The sequence below is a fragment of the Chelonoidis abingdonii genome, chromosome 24 (genome assembly GCF_003597395.2).
Source record: "Chelonoidis abingdonii isolate Lonesome George chromosome 24, CheloAbing_2.0, whole genome shotgun sequence".
In the NCBI taxonomy this organism is placed as follows: domain Eukaryota; kingdom Metazoa; phylum Chordata; order Testudines; family Testudinidae; genus Chelonoidis; species Chelonoidis abingdonii.
The window spans coordinates 986,256-1,004,808 of NC_133792.1; the positions used below are offsets into that span (position 1 = coordinate 986,256).

The window sequence follows — 18,553 nt, forward strand, 5'->3', positions numbered from 1 at the left end:
TAACAAAAGGTGCAACCAAATCTGCTTGAAGTATTCCACTGTGATATACAGCCCCTGACACTAGCTACTCACAGAAATCCTGGATCCTCTGCTCCCAAAGGAACAGTTACTTGTGTCATCTTAAATCACTCCTCCTGTATTGTGTTCAGCACTTTGGAGCAGTTATAATAAAATGAGAGTTTATTTAAGAAAAAATAAAGGTTCCATTAGAAACAAGAGAGTGATGGAAACAGATGGTTACAGTACAAAATAAAACCATAAAAGGCAGACCAGGGCCTGCACTTATTAATAATTGCTTTTCCTATCTAATAAAGTAGGTTTTTCACCCCGGTTCAGAGCTGGCTGGCTTCCCAGGTACTAGGATCCATTCTTTCATGAAACACTTATGCTCAGCAAGATATCTCCTTAGTGAATGGATGCAGAATGTCTGTTTCCAATCTGTGATACTCTTTTTTGTCTTTTTAACTGATAGGGTGATCCTGTCTAATATAACGTTCCTTTTTACCTCCAAGTGGTTTTGATGTTTATAGCTTATCTTTGATGGGTTTTCATTGTCATTTCTGTGTTGGGGCAACAATGGACAATTGAGTAATACATTACATTATTGGCTACCCAGGTAGGGTTGACAACTCCCTCCCACTTGAAAGTACCATAACTGAGGCATATCAGTCCTTGGTGACTTACTTTCACTCCAAGACCATAAGGCATAGTTTTCATTGGATAAGGGAAAGTTACCTTAAATATTACCTGTGAACACACCTTTCAGTGATAATGAGTGTTGATTAAGTTACATGCTTCCAGTAGAGACTTCATGTTGCTACCTTTATGGATAAATACCATGAAAGTGGTGTATTAGGTGTAGTGATTTGTCAGGTCTGAAACAGGAGATGCTTGTAAAGAACAGTGAACCCTTTGCCAGTTGATGCCAATGGGCCTCTGTTGCATTTCTTTTTTTTTTCCTTCTTGTGGAGGCTTCATGTTGCTTCTTGCTTCTGGTCAAGCCACTGGCCTGCTCTTAGTCACTGCCATTTCCTTCCAGGCAGAAATACTCCTTGTTGGCCAGCAGGCTGGCTGAAAAGTTTGATACATGTTTCTCTTCTGCTCCTCTTGCTAGTTACCACATTCTTTTGCTCCTCCATAACTATCTCAGCCGTTGTCATAAGCTGCTTTTTCTGATGTTTCCTGCCTCTCTGCTTCATCAAGTTTCTCCATCACTTTTTGAGTCCTAAAACCTCTTCCTCCAGAAAGGAAAGAAGTTTGCAATTGATGCAAATGTAACCTTTTTGTTTTTTGTTCATCACACAATTCCAGCATCTGCTTCCCTTGGCTCTCTCAGTATCCATTCTGTATCCTAACTGGGTTATTTCTAGGAAGGTTGAGATTAGCCTACTGACCTTGTCTGAGAGCTTTTTGGGGAACTCCTTTCTTTGTTGCCATCCCTTCCTATTTTCTCCTCAGTTTGCTGAACCCCAGGCCTTCATGCTCAGCCTTCTCTTTGCCAGCAATATCTCACAAGACAATAGATGTTCGCTCATCCATCCTGTGGAATTTTCAAAGCAAAGTGTGTAGTAATATTGCCAGTCACTGGCCACACTCATTCCAGAATTTGTTGTTCCTTCTGTTGTTGCGTTGGAGTGAGCTCCTGTTTGGAAACATTGCCCTTGTCTGAGCTAAGGGATAGTATAATTATCTAACCATTTAAAATGAAAAAAAATCCTATTTTGGCACAGAGAAATGCCTTTCTCTGTTCCCACCCAGGGTTTGAGGTTCAGTCAGTAAATCAGTAATTAAATTATTCACTTACTCCAAGCAGATTAGAATATTGAGATCAGTGGAAATCTTGAAACACAAACTGTCAGTTTGCTTCTCCCTCTCTTGATGGCTTCTTTTATCTAGACAGACCTACTATGGCCCAGTTTGGGCAACACTGGCTTATTTAAAAGCAGATCATGCTTTCTCCTCTGCAGCATGAACCGCTAACACTCAATTGATTATTATTTGTTGTTTATATTACCGTAGCACTTAGGAGGTATAGTCATGGACCAGGGCCTCATTGTGCTAGGCACTGTACACACACACAACAGGTTATTTTTTTTTAAAGTACCATTTTTAGAGCAAGAAACTTTATTTAGGACACGACCCCGTATCTGCCTACTGCTGAGTTTCTTGCATCTTCTTCTGGAGCAGCTGGTCTGGCCACTGTCAGAGACAGGACACTGTGTGAGATGGACCGCAGATTGGATCCAGTCTGTGTAGCCCAGAGGGGTGGCTTGCCTTCACTGCATCAGCTGTAATGCAAGGAACCTACAGGTCTGCATTTTGAAAGACATTGCCTTAAGCAAGTCAGCATAAGTGTAGTCAAGTATAGCAGGCCTGTGACCTTTGGCATAGATAAATGGTCCAACTGTTACCCCTTAGGTTTTGGAGAACTAGGAATGGCTTCCCCAAAGGCAGGAGTTGAAACTTAACGGTAAATGGCAACCACAGGAACATGGAAGTGATAACTGTAACGTAGCTTGAGCAAGAAGTGACTGATACGATAATGAGTTAAATGGCATTAATATGTATTAATTAATACGCTGACTTATAGAATAAGTGTACCCTAATATGATGGGGTGAGGAAACTATATTTGGGCATGGAAGGCTGAGCATAAGCATGAATATTCATGAGGGTGCTCAGGCCCTATAATAGGACAAACCACCATGTAGAGGCTAGGCTTTTTCCATGATTGTTAGCTATCCATCATTTGACCCTTCAGCTCTATCGTTATCTACCATCAGTCTTGGGATTGAGGAACCTGAACCACTGGATTCATTTGGCATGCCAGATACAGGGCTGGTCCTTTATCTCTTACCACCAGGTCCTGAAGAAAGGGTATAAGTATGCAAATCTAAGAGCTATGCAAAGAATGATACCACGAATATCCCCAGTACTGTGTTACTCCTATCTTTTTATGGGGCTTGGAGTTTTTCTGGCTTTATTCCTTATTTTAATAGAAATCTCAAAAACTTTACTTTGCCAACAATATAAGTGTCCTTGCCATATGCCCTGAGGGTCACTGCAAGATATTAAACTCATTGGTTATAGTTCTGCGTAGCTTGATTCTAGGATTAGAAACTTCTGACCAATTGACAATTAATACAGATATTATTAACCTTCCAAAAAGATTAGGCAACATCTGGCAATATGTTCCCAAATAGCAGTAGAAATAGTGCTAACGTAATCAAAAATCAAAAAGCCAAATAAAGATGGATTATAAGAACGGTTCGTCAGGAACTAGAATTTCTGTTCATAGGAAATTCAGACATTTCAAAAAAAATTTTTTTTTCCAAATTTGGAACAAAAAGCCAAAATTTCAAAATTTCCCATGAAATGAAAATTCAAAAAAATTTCAATTCTGGACCATCAAAATGTTTTGTTTCAGTAGTGCTGTTTTAATTAATTTCATTTTGACTTTTATATATTAAATATAAAATAGTCAAAATGAAATGAAATGAATTGAAACACTTGAAATTAAGTGTTTAAACATTTTACCCCCCTCGAAAATCTTTTCACAAGCGCTAGTTATAGGGAGCAACCTAGCTCTCTTTGCTTTAATTCAGTAAAATAGAAGTAACCAAACTTTCATGTATCACCCTCCTTTTTCAGGTAATGGAAATGCAAAGCAACTTAGAGTAACAGTTGCCATAGTGAAGAGTTGATACCCTTGCTGTATTTGTTTTCCTAGTGCAATGGGGATTGTGATTGAGGGACATGTTCTGCCATGCTTACTCACAACGAAGACTCTTTGAATACTGCAAATAGCCCTATTGATTTTAGTGGGACTATTCAGAATAAGGTGTTGCCACAAGTGAACAAAGGTGGCAAAATCTGCAGCGTAGTGTGTGCTCAGCCATTTGTCAGTGCTGCCTTTGAGCCTCTGCTGCCATAGTTGGCTCAGTTGGTGCCTCCTACAGCTTTGTTACTAGTTTCTGTATTTTTTGGGTGCTTTAATAATGGCGCCTGGCTTGGCATGTTTCTACAAGGAAAAGAACATGATATGGGAGCAGCTGTTTTTCGTGATTTGAGTCTGATAGGAAATGCACAGGAGAGAGAGTGGAGGATTCTGTTTATACATCTTTTTAGGGAAGAGAGGAACCAATCTAATCTGAAAGGCCTCTCCTCATTTGATCTTTGCACTCAACCTGCGAAGTCTGCTGCTATGTGTGCAGTGATATTTAGAACAGCACCTATGATTGTTCCATCAGTGGAGGGAGGGAGAGAAGAAAAATCTCCCCTCCCATCCCACTGTGCTGTTGCAGGAGGAGGCATAGAAATATTTTTTATGATTCATCAAGATGTTTTATGTAAGGTTACTGGGAAACTTTTCAGCAAAGGAGGAGAGAGGCATTTGGAGAAGAGAGAGAGGCCACCTTTCAATTCAGTTATAGCAGCACATGTAGATGACATTTCAAGATAGGTTGAGAGAATAAATATTGAGAAAGGCAAAGTTAACCTGAATCCAGAGCATTTGAGTAAGTAATTCTATTTATCAGCTTTTTCTATTGTGTATTTCAATGGCAGATTTCAGTGCTTTACAATGAAGGTGAGTATCACTAATCTCAATTTTATCACTGGAAAACTGAGGCACAAGGAAGTGAATTGACTTGGGGGTTTCTCAATGGGCCTTTAACAGAACTGGAAATAGAATGCAGGTCTCCCGGGTGCCAGTTCAGTGCTCTGTACACAACCACAAGCAGAAACATAGAAATTGGTGCAGATCTCTTGCTAGCATTCCCCAACCTTTTTTTTTTTTAATCATGCACTTACTCTATGTATTGTGCTGTGTGCTTTGAGACCCATGGGAGGAAATTTTAAAGGGTACCTGTAATCCATAGTAAAACTTGCTACAGTTTTTTTTGCTTGCTGTTTACTAGCCAAAAGTACTGAAACTGACTACTGTTAATATTAATGTTGTGTTAAATGCATATTCGTAGAAGTGGATGTGGTGTGGGAGAAATATACTTAAGTTATAGTGCCTAGAATGTATATACTCTTAGTGATGTGTTACAAAACAAAATCCCACAGTACAGGAATCCTTGAGGGTTGAAATGTTAACCATGTTTTCATTGATGAGATCAACCAGTCCATGTTCATTTCACCAGGACATGGAAGGTTCATAGTCTGTTAGGAATAGAGGCAAAAATGGAGTTAAATAAAGTGCTTTAATGTCTGAATCTATGCAATTGAAGACAGAAAGCTACATTATTCCTATGAAGTTGTATATTGGCAGGGAAATGTTAAATGAACTATAGCTTCAAGATCAAGGGATTTATAACCTTCCTGTTCAGTAGATTGCTTACTCCCTTACATTTTCACCTCTGTTTACATCTCCAGAGATATTTAAATTGTGTGTTTGGATATCTATTTTTTTCTCTCAGGATCCCTTGTTGCTGAAGGGTAAAGTAACATTGCATCAAGTTACGGCTGGGACTGTGGTATCAAGGCAGGGAGACCAGGTGAGTGCCCTCCAATAAGGGAAAAGTGAACCTGTAGTTTAAAAACTGATGATATTACTATTCTCCAGTCATTCAAATAGCGAGTGTCCTGTCAGGATCTTAGTGTATGACTAAAGATGGACTAGAGTTGAGGTGAGTGGCCTTGGGCTGGGTTTGGGGAGTTCTGGGATCATTTCCTCTGCCACAGGCTTCCTGTACAAGTTCCTTTCACCTCTCTGTGCCTCATTCCCTCACCCCGCACAATGAGAATGCTAGATACCAACCTAATGGGTATTCTGAGGGTAAACTCATTAAAACATTTCTGAAGCACCCAGATACTGTGGTGACGAGGGCCATATAATGATCTGGATAAAAACAGGTCGGGTTGAAGAAGTGCACATCAGGCAGTATGTGGTCTAGAAAACATGATCTATAAGGAAATGTTAAAAAATTGGGTTTGTTTAGTCTGTAGAAGTGAAGACTGAGGGGGGTCATGACAACAGATTTAAGTTCATAAAAGGTTGTTACAAAGAGGAGGGTGACAAATTGTTCTCCGTATCCACTGAGAAGAGGACAAAATGTCATGCACTTAAATTGCGGGAAGGGAGATTTGAGTCAGACATTAGAAAAATCTTCCTAACTCTAAGGGTGGAACAAATTACTAGAGAGGTTCTGGAATCTCTGTCTAACCTCTTTTTAAAAACCTCCAATGACGAAAACCTGTCAGGGATGGTCTAGATAATCCTTAGTCCTGCCTCAGTGCAGAGGACTGGACTAGATGACCTATTGAGGTCCCTTCCACTCCTACATTTCTATGATTCTGTTGCCTCTTGAATGGGGAGCTGAACAAGATTGAGAGGAGTTGGTAGGTGCTTATCCATCTGGGTGCAGAGGCTCAGAATTGCTATCCAAACACAGACAGCAGGGAAACTCCCCCCCTTTTTTTCCGTTGCATCATGCTGAGTTTTTCCTTTGTAATTAAAGAGAAGAGGGGCTCATTTAATAGCAACAGCAATCTTAGCTGCAGATTATAGGTTTTGTTTTGTACGGAAGAGTGCATAGCTAAAGTTGCAATGTAAGTTTAGCATCCTTCTCCATGAGGTTTCAAGTTTATATATATATTGCATATTTTCCCATGAAACTGTGTGCATTACAAATGCCCAGATAACCTGCTTACAAAAAGCCAACCCTCAATGCATGATGTATGTCACTCAGTTTTATTAGAATGCCTTCTCCGATTAATACACAATTGGACTTTTTTGTATGCTAGTGCATTTTGCAACAAACATGTAATTCAACGTATAATAATGTTCTGTAATAGCACTAGGAGATGGTTCGTTTGAAAATACGTAACTGTGCAATGCAAATTAAGGGAATAAAGTTTTGCTAATTTCCAGTACTAATATATTCTGGTTTGTCAAAATACAGCATTATTCAGAGTTTTGCTATTAATTCTGTGTCCTCTCCACCTCTTGAGGTCTCCCAGTTATGGCCCCAGTCAAAATGCTCCATTTTCAATATTGTAACTGGAACAGTTTACAATATTAATAAATGCTTTTAATTATTCGTGAATGTGCCATATTATATTTCCTAAGTGCTTAATGCCCCATAGCAAACACATCAGTCCTTGCAGTACTGTTACAATTAATGTTGGTTTAAAATCCAGGAGGGTTTATAATGAGGGACTCTCTCTCCATCCTTTTCAGGATGTCAACATCTGGTTTGTGATCTCGGGTTTGCTTCATGTGTACCAGCGGAAGATAGACTCTGAGGAGGAGACCTGTCTATTCATCACCCATCCAGGAGAAATAGTAGGCCAACTAGCTGTCCTTACTGGGGAACCTCTCATTTTCACCATCAAGGCCAATCGAGACTGCATGTTCCTGTCCATTTCCAAATCCCATTTCTATGAGTGAGTTCCCCCTTTGTGCATTGCTTTCCATTTTTATACCCACTTATAAACCACATGTGTCTGAAGAAGTGAGTATTCACCCATGAAAGCTTATGCTCCGATACATCTGTTAGTCTATAAGGTGCCACAGGACTCTTTGCCGCTATAAACCACAGTTATTTTGAACACATTTCAGTGACAGGGTGAGTATGATGTGCTATTGCTAGAGCACATTGTATAGCAAACCAGATGTTCTGGGGTAGGAATTTAGGAAGTGCCACACTGGGTTAGACCCCAGATGTAATTTATTACATCTGTTACAAATTCCTGTCTCCAGCAGGGTAAGTACCAATTACTTCAGAAAAAGGTGAAAGAAACTCTGTAATGTTCAATGGTGGAATAACCTACTGTAAGCAAATTAAGTTCCCCATTTGCTCTGAACAGCCTTTTAACACCCTGTATTTAGTGCAAACATTCCCTAGCCCTGGAATTTGGCTTTATTGATAACTCAGATAATAAGGAAAATGCCACCCTCAGCCCATGCTTACATGCTGGTAGTGTTTCTCTAAAGAGACCTCTCTGTCCTAGACCTTTCACCAGAGTATCACTCCCATTTCTTTTTAACCAGAGTAGAGTTAATGAGCCTCCAGGGCTGGCTTTAGCAAGTGCGGGGCCTGATTTGTGGGGCTTGTACTCACTAGGTGGCACTCCGAGTCTTTGGTGGTACTTTGATTGCAGCACTCCAGCCGGGGGAGCGGGGCCTTGGGGCTTGCAGCGCTCCGCCCGGTGCTCCGGCCAGGGGAGTGGGGCCGTGAGGCTTGCAGCTCTCCGGCCAGGGCTCCAGCTGGGAGAGTGAGGCCAGGGGGCTTGCCGCGCTCCAACTGATGCTCCGGACAGGAGAGCGGGGCCAGGGGCTTGCAGCTCTTTGGCCGGGGGAGCGGGGCTGTTGGGATTGCATGGGGCCCTCTTAGGTGTGAGGCCCGATTCGGGGGAATTGGCCTAAAGCCAGCCCTGTGAGCCTCCCCTGCTACATGATTCATAGGGTACAAGTCAGTATCTCCCCGCAGGATTACAGTATTTACTAACAGGGTAGGTCAAAAGAAGAACCCTGCTACACTGCCCATAGGGCAGGTTACTTCCTGACCCCTGTTAATTAGTGGCTATCGTGAGCTGTGAAGCATGAAGGTGAATATACCTTAGTGTTTTATCCTGTATAAACATCCTGTAAATGTTCTCATTATTCCATATAAACATCAGTCCTGCTATGATCTTATCGAGGTTTTGTGACAGAGTTCACACTCATAGTTTATACTAAAAAAATTCTTTCATTCATTTAAAATTAGTTGCCTTTTATTTATTTTATTATTATTTGTATTGTTGTGGTGACCAGGACTCCACTGTGGTAGCTGCTGTACAAACACAAACCCATAGATAGCTCCTGTCCCAAAGAACTTACAATCTAAGTATAAGTCAAGAGACAGCAGATGTGTACAGACAGACCAGCGGGGAGCACAAAGAAACAGTGAGACTTGGTCAGCAGGACAGGCTGTTGTTTCAGCACACCAGTAGCGTAACCGTTGTCAAGTGTTTTGTAGGCGTCATAGTAAAGGACAGTTTTGAGGAGGGTTTTGAAGGGGATAATGAATTAGTTTTGCTGGTGTTTATGGGGAGCCTCTCCTGAGTGTGAGAGGCAGCGTGGGAGAAAATATGAAGGGGCTCATTTGAAAATTTAACAAGTGGGTAATGGAGGCTGGCATCAGGGGCCTACTGGAAGTCCAGCAGAATGAGAGCTGATAGAGTGGGAATAGACTGGGAAGGACCTTAGAAGTGAAGGCCAGTAGCTTATGTTTGCTATGATGGAGGAAAAGAGAATGCAAAGAGAAGGGTAACATAGAATCATAGAATATCAGGGTTGGAAGGGATCTCAGGTGGTCATCTAGTCCAACCCCCTGCTCAAAGCAGGACCAATCCCCAACTAAATCATCCCAGCCAGGGCTTTGTCAAGCCTGACCTTAAAAACCTCTAAGGAAGGAGATTCCACCACCTTCCTTGGTAACCCATTCCAGTGCTTCACCACCCTCCTAGTGAAAAAGTTTTTCTTAATATCCAACCTAAACGTGCCCCACTGCAACTTGAGACCATCACTCCTTGTTCTGTCATCTGCTACCGCTGAGAACAGTCTAGATCCATCCTCTTTGGAACCTCCTTTCAGGTAGTTGAAAGCAGCTATCAGATCCTCCCTCATTTTTCTCTTTAACATGGTTAAAGCAGTGGGCTGGGAATATTATTTTTGCAGCACCATTCTGAATGGGTATGAGTGAGGCAAGATTGCATTTGTCAGGCCAGAGGAAAAGATGTTGCAGTTATCAAGAAGCAAGACTATGAGATTTTAAGCCATGCAGATGGATCAGAAAGGCTGTATCTCAGAATTTTTTTGCACAAAGAATCAGCAAATTTAGATATAGCCTGGATGTGAGGACCTAAAGAAAGTTTTGAGTCAGGCCCAAGCTATGGGCCTAAGTGACAGGCAGGATGGTGGTTTTGTCCACAGTGATAGAGAACAGCATTAGTGGAGAGGACTTGGTGGTGGGGAGATTAAGAGCTGTTTTAGCCATGATAAGCTTGAGCTGAGCTTCATCTTTGCAGTTGAGTCATGGTGAGCCTGAGCTTTCAGTTTTTAGTGGAATGTCCCCTAGTTCTTGACTATGAGCATGTAAGTAGGAGTATTTCTGGCTCTTATTCTCTAGACCATTCGTTATTTTGCATATCTCTGCTGTGTCTTTTTATCTCCTCTCTAAACACTCCCTATCTTTAGTTCCTCCAGGCTTCTAATCAATTTTGTCTCCAGGCTCCTATTTCTATGGTATCTTTTTTGGAGGTGGGGTAATGAGAACTGAACACAACGTCCTCAGTGACAGTGCACCCTCAATGTACATAATAGATTTCCAATAGACATCATATTTTCTACCCCATTCTTTATACTATATCTTTGTTCAAATCACATTCAGTTATATACTCCTCTACTGTCCCTCTCCAGATAGCTGTCATCTGCATCTCCCCTACCCTCCCTGATTTTGAAACCTGACTTTATTTTTTTATTCCTCTCCCCACAGTCCTCCCTCATCATACTTGGTGACTTCAAATTTAACACTGATGCCCCCTCTGACCCATTAGCTGTTCCTGCCTCTTTGCCTTCATTTTCTCTTTTGACTTTCAACCCTGGATCATCTGTCCTGCTTGCCAAAGTGGCCACTTGCATGACCTTGTCTCTGCTACTCTTTGCTCAAGTGTTCCTTTTCTGATCTCTCGGGAGTGGTGACTCTCTCCAGACGCTATCCCATCACTTCTTCCTTATTGCCTGTTTCCCCTCTACCAGTAATCTAAGCTCTTATTCTCCACCACTGTCAACTCCTTTATTGTTCCCTCTCCTCCTCCTCTGTAGACTCCATTGTTAGTTCACTGCACTGTGCTCTTGCTACACTTGATTCCTTAACCTCTCCTTCCCACCAAAAGTCTGTTCCAAAACCCTAAACCTGGCTCATTCCCAGATTCAGCTTTCTCCATACCTGCTCTCATGTCAGTGACTGTCATTGGAGAGAGTCTCAAGACAACATGGACATCCTCTGCTGCAAAATTGTTTTTTTCCTTCTTTAGTTCTACTGTATCACTGGCTGAACAGCACTGCCTCTCCACTGTCATTGAACCCCCAGCTCGCAATCCCTGTCACATGTGCAATCTCTAACTCCTTCCTGTGCCCTCCATGCAAGATTTTGCTGATTTCCCTCCCCCACGCTCCAGGAGCAGATGGATAAGGGCCACCACAATTTCACAACACTCCTTCTTCCCTCTCCCTTTCACTGGCAGATTTCACACTTGTTTTTCTCTTTGAAACCCCTCCAGGTGCCCTGTGATCCCAGTCCTTTCCTGGCATCCCTGTTCCCCACTCACACCCTCTTCCTTGTCCTCCTTCTTTTACCTGTCCTTGTCCTCTTCCTTCTTTTCCTCCAATATACAAATACACTTGCTTCCACGGTCCCTAAAACATCAGTCCTCAATCCCACCTGCCATGCTAGCTATTACCCATTGCCATCAAACTTGCTGAATGCTCCATCTACAGCCATTGCCTTAAGTTCTTCTTCAAGTGATTCCACATGTGCTTTTCACTCTTGATGTGTGACCATCTCTCAGAAGTACCCATTGGGGCGACTCAAGTGCCCTCTACCATAGTGTGCCATTGCAAGCCAGTAAAATGGCGCAACCTCCCCAGAGCGTCTTCAGTTCTAATGATTGTCACGGGTGATAAGAAGGAATTGTGTGGCTTGCGTTAGCACATGCTGTCAGTGTGCTCATGGAAATTTCTTCTAAATAGTTTTCTAATTGATTAGTACTTAGAGTAGGTAGGATTAGTTTCCTTTTTGGTCCCCACGTCTGGAGTTTCTGTTACATTGTCACTGGGCTTCAAGCTCTGCGTCTCTTGTGCTAGGCCAGTGCCCATGAGCAATCCACAATCAAGCTGCTTGAAGCATTTGGGGGAAGCTTCAGGTTTGTTGTGAAATTTGCAAATATTTTAAGCCAAGGACAAAAAAAGCCAGAGAAGCCAGGCTAAAGGTTTTACTCACAGAGGCGGCCCTGAGAGCTCCATCAGACTCTAGCCTTCTTGACTTGGCACAGAAAGCTTTGGCATCAGTTAGGAGTGTACCTCCTGTGCTGCGTGAGACCCAGCACCAATTGCTTTCCCCAATGTCTAAGAAGAAACATAAGACCTCTAGACAGGAAAGTTGCTGGCTCCAGAATCTTCTAAGCATGGGGAGAAGAGTAGAGTGCAACCGAAACCAAAGCACTTCTCATCTCTGGTAGCACTGCAATGGGCACCAATGTCTCTGGTACCATGGCAGGTACCATTGAGTCTGGTACCCGGAATGGTGCCTTCTATGTCTGCAATACTGCAGCAACTCAAGAGCATCTTGGTACTGACCATGTTGGAGGCATTTGTGTCAGGAAGAGATATGCTGAGCCTATTGGTGCGGATGTCCCTGGTAGTGCAGGAGTCTGTGCAGACAGCAGTTTGCCAGTATTGTCCATGCAGAATTCAGTGCAGTGACAGTCTTCTGTGCCTTAGATTTCATACCGATCAGTGCATTGAAGGGGAAGTCTGCAATATTGACTGTTCTACACTCTTTGCCAACTAGGCACTAGTCTCTGGTACCATTGGGAGCAGCCCCTGCTTGGTCAGCAGTGTGTGATTCGGACTCCTCTGCATCAGAGGTGGCCTCCTATGTTTCCCAGCCTCGGCACCTGTCATGCTACCCCCACCTAGGCATTACTACCCTGGGTTGCCTTGAGATCCTACAGCTGGAATGGGATAGGGCTTGAGGCCTGGGAGTCACTGGGGCTCACCACTGGCCCAGTGGCCCTTTTGGAACTTGTGGAGATTTCCCCAGTTTTCAGGTCCTGCTCTGTGTCCTTGGAGAGGCATGGGGAGTCTACTCGCTGGACACTGCCTGTTTCTGAGCCTGGTACAGGTCCTGATGCTGAGCAGGAAGAGGTAGTTCAGGAAGAGCCTGCTGGACAGCTAGTGGAGGAGGGGCATCCTGAGCCTGTGCTGGCTTCATCCTCCTCCTCTCCTATTGAGGCAGTTTCCTCAAGGGGCATTTCACCCCCTCCCAGTGATTTACAGAGCTCACCAAGAGTTGTTGAAGAGGATTGCCTCAGGTTTGGGGATCCAGGCAGAGAAAGTTAAGGAGTCCTCCCATTGCCATAGTAACATTTTGGCCACAACCAAGCCACTGCAGGTGTCTTTACCTGTTAATGAAGCAATTTTGGAGCTCATGAAGCCACTCTGGTAGACTCCTTTGTCCCTTCCTCCTGCATCAAAAAAGAACCAAATGTAAATATTATGTTCTCCCCCGCCACCCCCCAGGGTTCTCTGGTGGTGTCAGTGGCCAGTGAAACGGAATGACAGGGCCAACAGGTGGCAATTTCCAAATCAAAGGATGCTAAAAAACAATAGATTTATTTAGTGGAAAAGTTTATTCTATTGCAATGTTGCAACTCAAAATTGCCAACCAACAAACCTTTTGGGACATTCTTATTGTAATATTTGGGACTCCATGTTAAAGTTTAAGGACATGTTGCTGGAGGACACTGTACAGGAGTTTTCTTTGGTTGACGAGGGCAAATTCATAGTGAGAACTTCACTGCAGGTTGGACTACATGTGTGGTAGACTCAGTTGCTAGGATCCTGGCTTCTACGGTTTCCATTACAGGTGCTCCTGGCTGTGATCATTGAGGTTTCCACACGAGGTCCAACAAAGAATTCAAGACCTGCCCTTTGAAGGGTTTTCACTTTTTTTCAGAGCGAACAGATTCTAAGCTCTGTGGGTTGAAGGATTCTGTGATGACTAAAGTCTTTGGCATTGTATCCTCTGGCCCTGTCCAGGAAACATTTTTGCCTGCAGCAGACCACTAATGCTATGCCCCTGCTCCTCATCAGGACTTACAAAGAAAAAAGAATAGAAGTTATAGACACAGGCCACCTCCTCCTTCTGATTTTACATCAATGCTTGCTCCATCCAGATACCGAGGAGGGCTAAATAGACGTTTTGGGGTCAGTTGAGGATGCCATACCAGTTTCTAGGATGCCAGATTCTGTCTCCCCCATGTTTGCAAACTGTCTTTCCCACTTCCTCCGTGCCTAGTCCTGGATTACTTCAAACCAATGAGTATTAAGCACTGTGGAAATGAGATATATCCTCCAATTTGTTTCTGCTCTTCTCTCCCTTCCCTCCAATCCCTCTTCAGGCACCACTCTCATGAGGAGCTCTTCCTCCAGGAGGTTCCGTCTCTGCTTTGGGTGGGAGAGGGAAGGGGTTCAGTGTCACAGAGGGAAGGGGTTCTCTCCTGTTATTTTAGACTTGTGCCAGCTCAATAGATATATCAAAAAGGTAGTTTTGTATAGTCACCCTGGCTTCCATTATTCCCTCCCTGGAATACCGCTGCCCTCGACTTAAAAGATGTCTGCTTTCATTTGGTGATTTATTAAGGTCATAGAAAGTATCTCAGGTTGGTAATGAAACACTCTCATCAGCAGGTCACTGTGCTGCCTTTTGGCCTGTCGTCATCTCCCCAAGTTTCCACAAAATGTCTGACAGTGGTAGCTGCTTTCCTGAGGAGACAAGGAGTGGAAGCCTACCCTTTCCTATATGACTAGCTAGTCAGAGGTCATTCCAGGGTTTAGGTACTGGCAAGGGTATCTCTCATCCAGTCAGCTTTTGCAGCTCTGGGTCTAACTCTCAACTTTGTCCAGTTCAGAGGGCAGAGTTTAAAGGAGCAGTACTGGATTCTGCTCAAGCCGGAGCTTTCCCTCCGGACTCAAGGTTCCAAACAATGTGATCCCTTATTGCAGATCTCGAGGCTCCCCCAGTCATAACAGCTCAAAACTCATCTCGGGACTCAATTGTCTGGCCTCCATTTTTTTGCCAAGTTGTTGCCATCTAAACTATGCTGAATGTTCCCTCTTGAGTATTGACTTCTCTAGATTGGCACACCGTCCCGGTCGGTGTTTGTGCAGGCGTTGCCTTTGTCTACCCTCAGTCTTCACCGACATTGGTGATGGACATGTGTGCCCTGGGGTTGGGGGCACATTGGGGTCCCCTTGAAACTCAGCGTTTATGGACCTCATGGGACCAGTCTCTATATATCAGTTTCAGGGAGATAAGGGCTGTCCACTGAGCCTTTCAGACTTTCTTATCTCAGGTCAAGAGAGAAATCTTGTTAGTTCTCACAGATAAAACAGATAGCTCCAATGCAGAGGAGTAAGAGGGTGGATCATGGAATGCACATGTGTGACACGTTAAATAACAAGCATTACAAAAGGTTAGTACTGTACCTGTTTTTCTTGTTGGAGTTGTCCGGGAAGAAGAAACTGAGTGGGTTTTGGGGTGCCTGGGCCCTTTAAACCAGCACTCTGAGTGTGCGCCAGCTGCCCCAGTGGGTACAACTGAGGGAAAAATTTTACGACTGTGCATGAGGTGTGTTCACTCCAAGAATGAAATGGATATGTGCAACACATCTTGAAGAACAGTTATGTAAGATTTTTTCTCTCTTGCAACTTATCTTAGAATCTCTCCAATTATTCTTTCCTCCTGGTGTCACTTCACACTGGGTGAATACTGCCAAGGTTCGCTGTGGAGAAGTGAATCGTAGATTATTAGGGTTGGAAGGGACCTCAGGAGATCATCTACTCCAACCCTCTACTCGAAGCAGGACCAATCCCCAAATGGTCCCCTCAGGGATTGAACTCACAACCCTAGGTTTAGCAGGCTGATGCTCAAACCACTGAGCTATCCTTGCACACTAAAAGATTGCCCTCAGGCAAACAATGTAATAATGACAGCAGTCTAGAGTTTGGAAATACGTGGCCTAAGGTGCTGGGCAGTGGGTTAAGTCCCCATCACTAATACTTTGGGGCCAGGAGCTATTGCCTGGTACTTGCACTACTAAACGCTTTGTGTAAATGGGGAGATTAAGCATAGGACTGACGCAAGCTGTTTATATAGCTTCCCCTAAATACTCTGTTATTTCACCAAATTGACATGCTAAGTGCAGGGTGCTTCCTCTGAAGCATGTGGTTCTCTTGATGAACAGTGTAATCAAGTTGTCGCCAGAGTCTTCGTGTGCGTGTGTGTGCGCGCGCACAGGCTCTGGAATGCTCTGTCACAATCTCTTCACCAATAAACCTCAGTTTGGAGTCTGATGATACGTTATTGCCAAAGGAGCAGAGATGCTGTGCTTAAAAGTGCACTGCCAGTTGGGTTCTGCACTAGAACCCAACTCCCTTTGAAATTCAGTGGGAATTGGACACCTAAACCCCTTGATCTCCTTTGAAAAATCTTAGCTATGCTACTTACTTTGCAGGTGCTGTGAGGCTTAATTAATGTTGAAGCTAGTGAAAGGCAGAGGGTGGCCAGTAAAAGGAGTGTATTTATTTCAGGGGGTATGCTAATTGAGGAGATTTTCTTGTTTTTGATTTCTCCAATATTCAGTATATTTTTTTCTGAATTAATGGTCTTTCTACGTAAGGTTTGTGGTGTTATTGCAAGTGTTTTTTTCTGTGTTTTTTTTTATGGTTGCTACCCAGCAAGAGTTACAGATTAAGACTAAAAGGAAGTGGTTGACTGTCCATCCCATGGCTTTCTTTGGCTACACTACTTAATGATAAAACTTTTGATCATATTAATAGTTTTATAAATCTAATCAGGGTTTCTTTGAAAATACAAAATTCAGCTTTATATTAGAAAAGGACATGGTCTTGACTGCAGTGCTGGACAGACATTATTATCCATTAGCCTCAGAGTTAGTTTTTAGGTAGCTGTGTTTTACAATCGAAGTTCTTCACTCCATTCCTGCATTGTACTTGTCAAACGTAATTTGTATGTCCCAGTGAAAGTCTGGCATCATGTAGTAATAACACTTTATAGAGCTTCTCAACCATGGCTCTCAAATCACTTTAGAAACATGAAAAGCATCTTCATCTCCATCGTACAGATGAATAAACGTAGGCACGGAGAAGTTTTGTTGTGTGCAAGGTCAGAGTCATTGACAGAACCACAGTTAGAATGCAGGACGTCTGACTCCCAATGTAACCGGTAGCCCACTCGGCTTCTTCACAGTCATCTTCTGGTGCCTTTGGGCTCTATGCTAATTCTGAATATAGAGCATTATTCCTGTTAGTGGAATACCTGATCCTGTCAAGTCATCAGTGACTGTAGTGATTGACGCCGCACACCTTCTTCCAGTTAATTTTGACTTTTGATGCATTTTTTGTAAGCAGTATTTATGCTTTTGAAGCGACTAATATAGTTGTTACTTGTATTACATTAGCACTTAGAAGTCCCAACCAAGATCAGGGCTCATTGGACGAGACGCTGTACATACACCTAGTAAGCTGGATATTCAAGACAGATAAAAGGTGTCAGAAGGGAGCTATTTTTTCCCTCATTTTGCAGAACTGAGGTACAAAGTGACTTAGCCACAGTTCCAGTGGAAGTCTGTGGCGAAGTTGGGCATTGAATCCAGATCTCCCAAGTTGTATTTAAATTTCAAAGATTATTCCTTTGTCTTCTCCAATTCTGAAACACCTGAAATTACCAAAAAAGGTGGAATTTAGAGTTTGAATTTTTTCAAAGCATGGGTTAGCATTCCCTTCTTAAAATCGAGGAAACTGCTTACCCCTTCTCCCTCTCCCAAGGTTGATAGCAGCCTTCAACTACCTGAAGGAGGGTTCCAAAGAGAATGGAGCTCAGCTGTTCTCAGTGGTGGCAGATGACAGAACAAGGAGTAATGGTCTCAAGTTGCAGCGGGGGAGGTTGATGTTGGATATTAGGAAACACTATTTCACTAGGAGGTGGTGAAGCACTCGGAAGATTCCCTAGGGAGGTGGTGGAATCTTCCTTCCTTAGCAGGTTTTAAGGTCAGCTGACAGCCCTGGCTGGGATGATTAGTTGGAATCTGGCATGAATTTGAGCAGGGGTGCTGACTAGAGTGACCTCTCTGATGGTCTCTCTCAACCCTAATGAGTCTATGGATCTATGAAATTAATAGTGGGTATTGCTTCTTTAGTTATCATCCTTTGTTATCCTGTTTCTGGAACTGGTTGGAATCAGTGACTGTATTACGACAGGTACTCATGCCTTTGACCTGGGAGGTAAAGTTGGAATGGGATCGAATGAGGGCCTGGCTCCAGGGGTTTTTGTTCGCCCCAAGCCAGCTGAAAAAAAGCCGCAAATCGCGATCTGTGGCATATTCACGGGGGTCCTTCGCTCCGAGCAGGAATGAGGACGCTCTGCCGACTCTGCCAGAATACCCTTAAAGTGCAGCCCTTACTCCGGAGTTGCAGCCCCAAGCACCACTGCTTGATAAAGCTGGTGCCTGAGCCTGGCCTGCGGATCAAATTCCTCCTTACACCTCATTTCCCAGGAGCTGAGCAGTTGTACTTAGACTTTTGTGCATTGAGCAACTGGGCATTCCTTTTAACTCGTGAGACTCTTTGGCGTCACCAAACACACGGGTCTCTACATTAACGGATTATTCCGATTGTACATAAACCGGTTTATTAAAACAGATTGTATGTAAGTCGAGTGCACATGGCCACACTAAGGCACATTAATTCGCAGCGTGCATCCA

At 43.3% G+C, this 18,553-nt stretch overlaps 1 protein-coding gene across 9 annotated transcripts in view; it reads left to right on the plus strand.

Moving 5' to 3' along the window:
* The window catches only part of PNPLA7 (patatin like domain 7, lysophospholipase), a 557,191-nt gene that overhangs the window by 216,623 nt on the left and 322,015 nt on the right, over positions 1-18,553 (plus strand). For all 9 annotated transcript variants that reach the window (XM_075060490.1, XM_075060494.1, XM_075060495.1 and 6 more), the window contains 2 exons: positions 5,422-5,499; positions 7,185-7,390. In XM_075060490.1, the coding sequence (XP_074916591.1) occupies positions 5,422-5,499; positions 7,185-7,390 (284 nt within the window). The remainder of the gene's footprint in view (positions 1-5,421; positions 5,500-7,184; positions 7,391-18,553) is intronic.